The sequence below is a fragment of the Phalaenopsis equestris genome, unplaced genomic scaffold, assembly GCF_001263595.1.
Source record: "Phalaenopsis equestris unplaced genomic scaffold, ASM126359v1 Scaffold205134, whole genome shotgun sequence".
Classification (NCBI taxonomy): Eukaryota; Viridiplantae; Streptophyta; class Magnoliopsida; order Asparagales; family Orchidaceae; genus Phalaenopsis; species Phalaenopsis equestris.
Window position 1 is genome coordinate 867 of NW_018224648.1, and position 3,031 is coordinate 3,897.

Sequence of the window (3,031 nt, forward strand, 5' to 3'; positions counted from 1 at the left end):
CTTTAGAGCTATCGAGGTCCGCCGTTGACAATGTAATTCACGGATTGCTAACCGAGGCTCACTGGACGTGTTGGGTTGATTACATTTATGACCAGAAAAACTTAGGGTCTTAGTGGTTTGGGATAATGGGTCTTTGATACCCTTATGCGACTACCTCTACCTTTTAGGGAATATTCCTCCCTTCCTTTAACTACCCCTGTCGAACCCTATCTCTTATGTTGTCTTCGTTGACACAGTCTTAGCGGTCTAATTACCGATGAACTGTTGTCCGTTTAGGATACGACGATTTATTATCTGCCTTTATGGTTCAAATGTGCTTTGATTTATTATGATTCTCAGTCGGGATGATTCAGCTATTTTGTAGGTTTCGTATGCCAACGAATCTGCGACATACTTGGGACCATGAGAGACTCACTCTCCGTTTCGTAACTTAGGAGCTTTGAAAGCATTAGAGCATTCCCCTATGAAATAACTCTCATTTGATAGCTTTGTGCTAGTTGTCACAACTAATGTAAGGAAAACTCATTTGGATCAAGAGTATTCTTTGCCAACCATCAAGATGTAATTAACCAAGTGAGATACTTCCCTTTGAGAGTATTCTAGACCCCAGAACAGGCAAGCACACCTGAATCTCGGGTTATGAACAGTTTACGTAGGTATTCTTTCACGTATAATTGTCCATGGCGCTTTCGCCCGATCTTATCTAGGCTGACATATTTGACTTATCCTTACGAGGTTTATACATGTAGACTCTTCACGTCCTCTCTCTAGTTTGTCATCTTTGTCATATGTTCGTCTTTTCTAGTTCCTCTTTTTTCTTAATCATTCACATGATCTGAAATAAATGTTTATTCAAAAAGAAAAATATACGATGATGAATAAACTGACAACTCCATTTAAAAATAAAAAAAGAAAGTAACAAAAATAATATTTTATAATTTTTTTTGTGCTTTTACCTACATATTACACTATTCCTATGTATTTACATCATATCAAAAATATTCTTATTATTTTTATTAAAAAAAGTAAGATACTAATTTTCATATATATATTTATGAGAATCTCAATCACCTCCCATATAAATAATCCTCCATTAAAATTTATTAAATTTTTTTTTTCTCAGAAGAAGGAATTGAAGAAATTTGTGATATCCTATAGCTAAGATTCATCCAAAATAGTTTCCTTCTAAATAACATGAAAATTGAGGGTCATTTGCAATTATCAACTCTAAGGAGTTGGAGTGTGGAAAATTGCTAGCTGCCATCAATATAGATAAAAACAAAAAACAGCAACAACAACAACAATAAACCCCTTAGACAATTTGCTCCTTCTTCTTCTCCCTCAATTCCTCTATCAACTTCCCAAGATCATTATATGAAGATCCTCCCACCTCCACCGCCTTCCTCGCCATCTCTTTAAGCTCCCTCGCCCTCCTCCTCCTCTCCTCCGCCTCCTCCCCATCTCCCATCACCCTCCTCACCGCCGCTTCCAAGTCCCTCGCTTTCACCACCGGCCGATCCTCCGGAAGAATCGCAAACACGTTGGAACCCACCTCCACCCCAATCCCCAGCACATCCACCAAAAGCCGCTCATTGAAAAACTGCTCCGCATAAAGCGGCCATGTTCCCATCGGCAACCCCGCTGCTATCCCTTCTAAGCTTGAGTTCCATCCGCAGTGCGTCACGAAGCCCCCCACCGCCTCATGGTTTAGTATCAGAAGCTGCGGCGCCCATTCTTTGATCAAAATACCCCTCCCTTCTATCCTCTCTTCATACCCTTCAGGAATCCACTCATCCCCTGCGTCTCGAATAACCCAAACAAATGGATGGCCGGAATCCTCCAGCCCCATAGCCATCTCCTTCAGCTGCGTCGCTGTGAAGTTGCATATACTTCCAAAACACATGTACAAGACTGAACCCGGCGATCTTTCATCAAGCCACCTCAAGCATTCTTCCCCTGTTTTTCCTCCTCCTCCCCTGCCTGATTTATCGACCTCTGCTTGGTTGCAGAGCGCGACGGGACCTACATGCCATGCCCTCCTCCCCAAAACTTTCCTGGAGTGCTCGGCGTAATCTGGCTCCAGCTCATAGAAACTGTTCACCACCGTCCCAAAGCTCTTCGAATAGACTTCTCTTGCATGCTTGACGATCTCGATCACGGGGATCATAAAAGGGACAACTTTGGTGTTGTCTTGAAGTTGTGACCGCAGGAGTTCGATGCGATGTGGGAGACCGGGGAGGACGAAGGACTCCTCCTCCGGCGGCAGGCTCTCTAGAGGTTTGTGCCGCTCTAAGCTATCTACAGCGCATGCCGCAAAAAAGTTGGAACCTTCAAAAATGATTCTCGGTATGCCATTATCGGCGGCGACGTCGTAGGTCCATGGCAAGAAGAAGTCGGAGACGACGCAGTCGAAGCGAAGTTCTTTGAGGACGCGATCGAACGGGTTGCGGAGCAAGGAAACGGCCTCCGCAAATTTAGCAATTTGGGTGGTGTTGGATGTAAGGGATGACAGGTGCTCGCAGCCCTCCGGGAGACCGACGGCATCTGAGGGGAAGGGGATGAGGTGGAGGCGGATGGGGATGGGGAAGGTGGAGGAGGAATTGAATTGGTCTACGGCGGGAAGGATGAGGGGGGAATTTGCTGGGGTCGTGAGGATGGTGACGTCGGCCCCGCGGGATGCGAAGAGCTTAGCCATGTCAATCATGGGGAGCATGTGGCCCTGAGCGAAGTAGGGGAAGAAAAGGATCTTCAGGTTTTCGTGTATGGATCCCATCCTATGATTTGCTTCCTCCGACTGGAATAAGGAGCTGACTGCTTTTGTTTAAGTTGAAGGACGACGACGATGGGAATGAACTTAAATTCGAGGAGTTGCAGACTTTTCAAAGATGGCATCATCAATGACGTAACAGTAGTTAAGCGTTCACCAAAAGGTTCTCGAAGACTGAAAAATCTTACGTATGTTAATGCATAAATTTATTGTAAGTATTGATGGAAAGGAAATCGATTGGCAGAGGCCTATATGCACACACAC

At 44.7% G+C, this 3,031-nt stretch overlaps 1 protein-coding gene across 1 annotated transcript; it reads right to left on the reverse strand.

The window, feature by feature from the left end:
- Nucleotides 1–1,187: 1,187 nt before the first annotated feature.
- LOC110036322 (scopoletin glucosyltransferase-like) lies at nt 1,188–3,022 on the reverse strand. Its single transcript, XM_020740736.1, has one exon. The coding sequence runs from the start codon at nt 2,771–2,773 to the stop codon at nt 1,313–1,315; it is 1,461 nt and encodes a 486-aa protein (XP_020596395.1). The 5' UTR covers nt 2,774–3,022; the 3' UTR covers nt 1,188–1,312.
- Nucleotides 3,023–3,031: the final 9 nt, after the last annotated feature.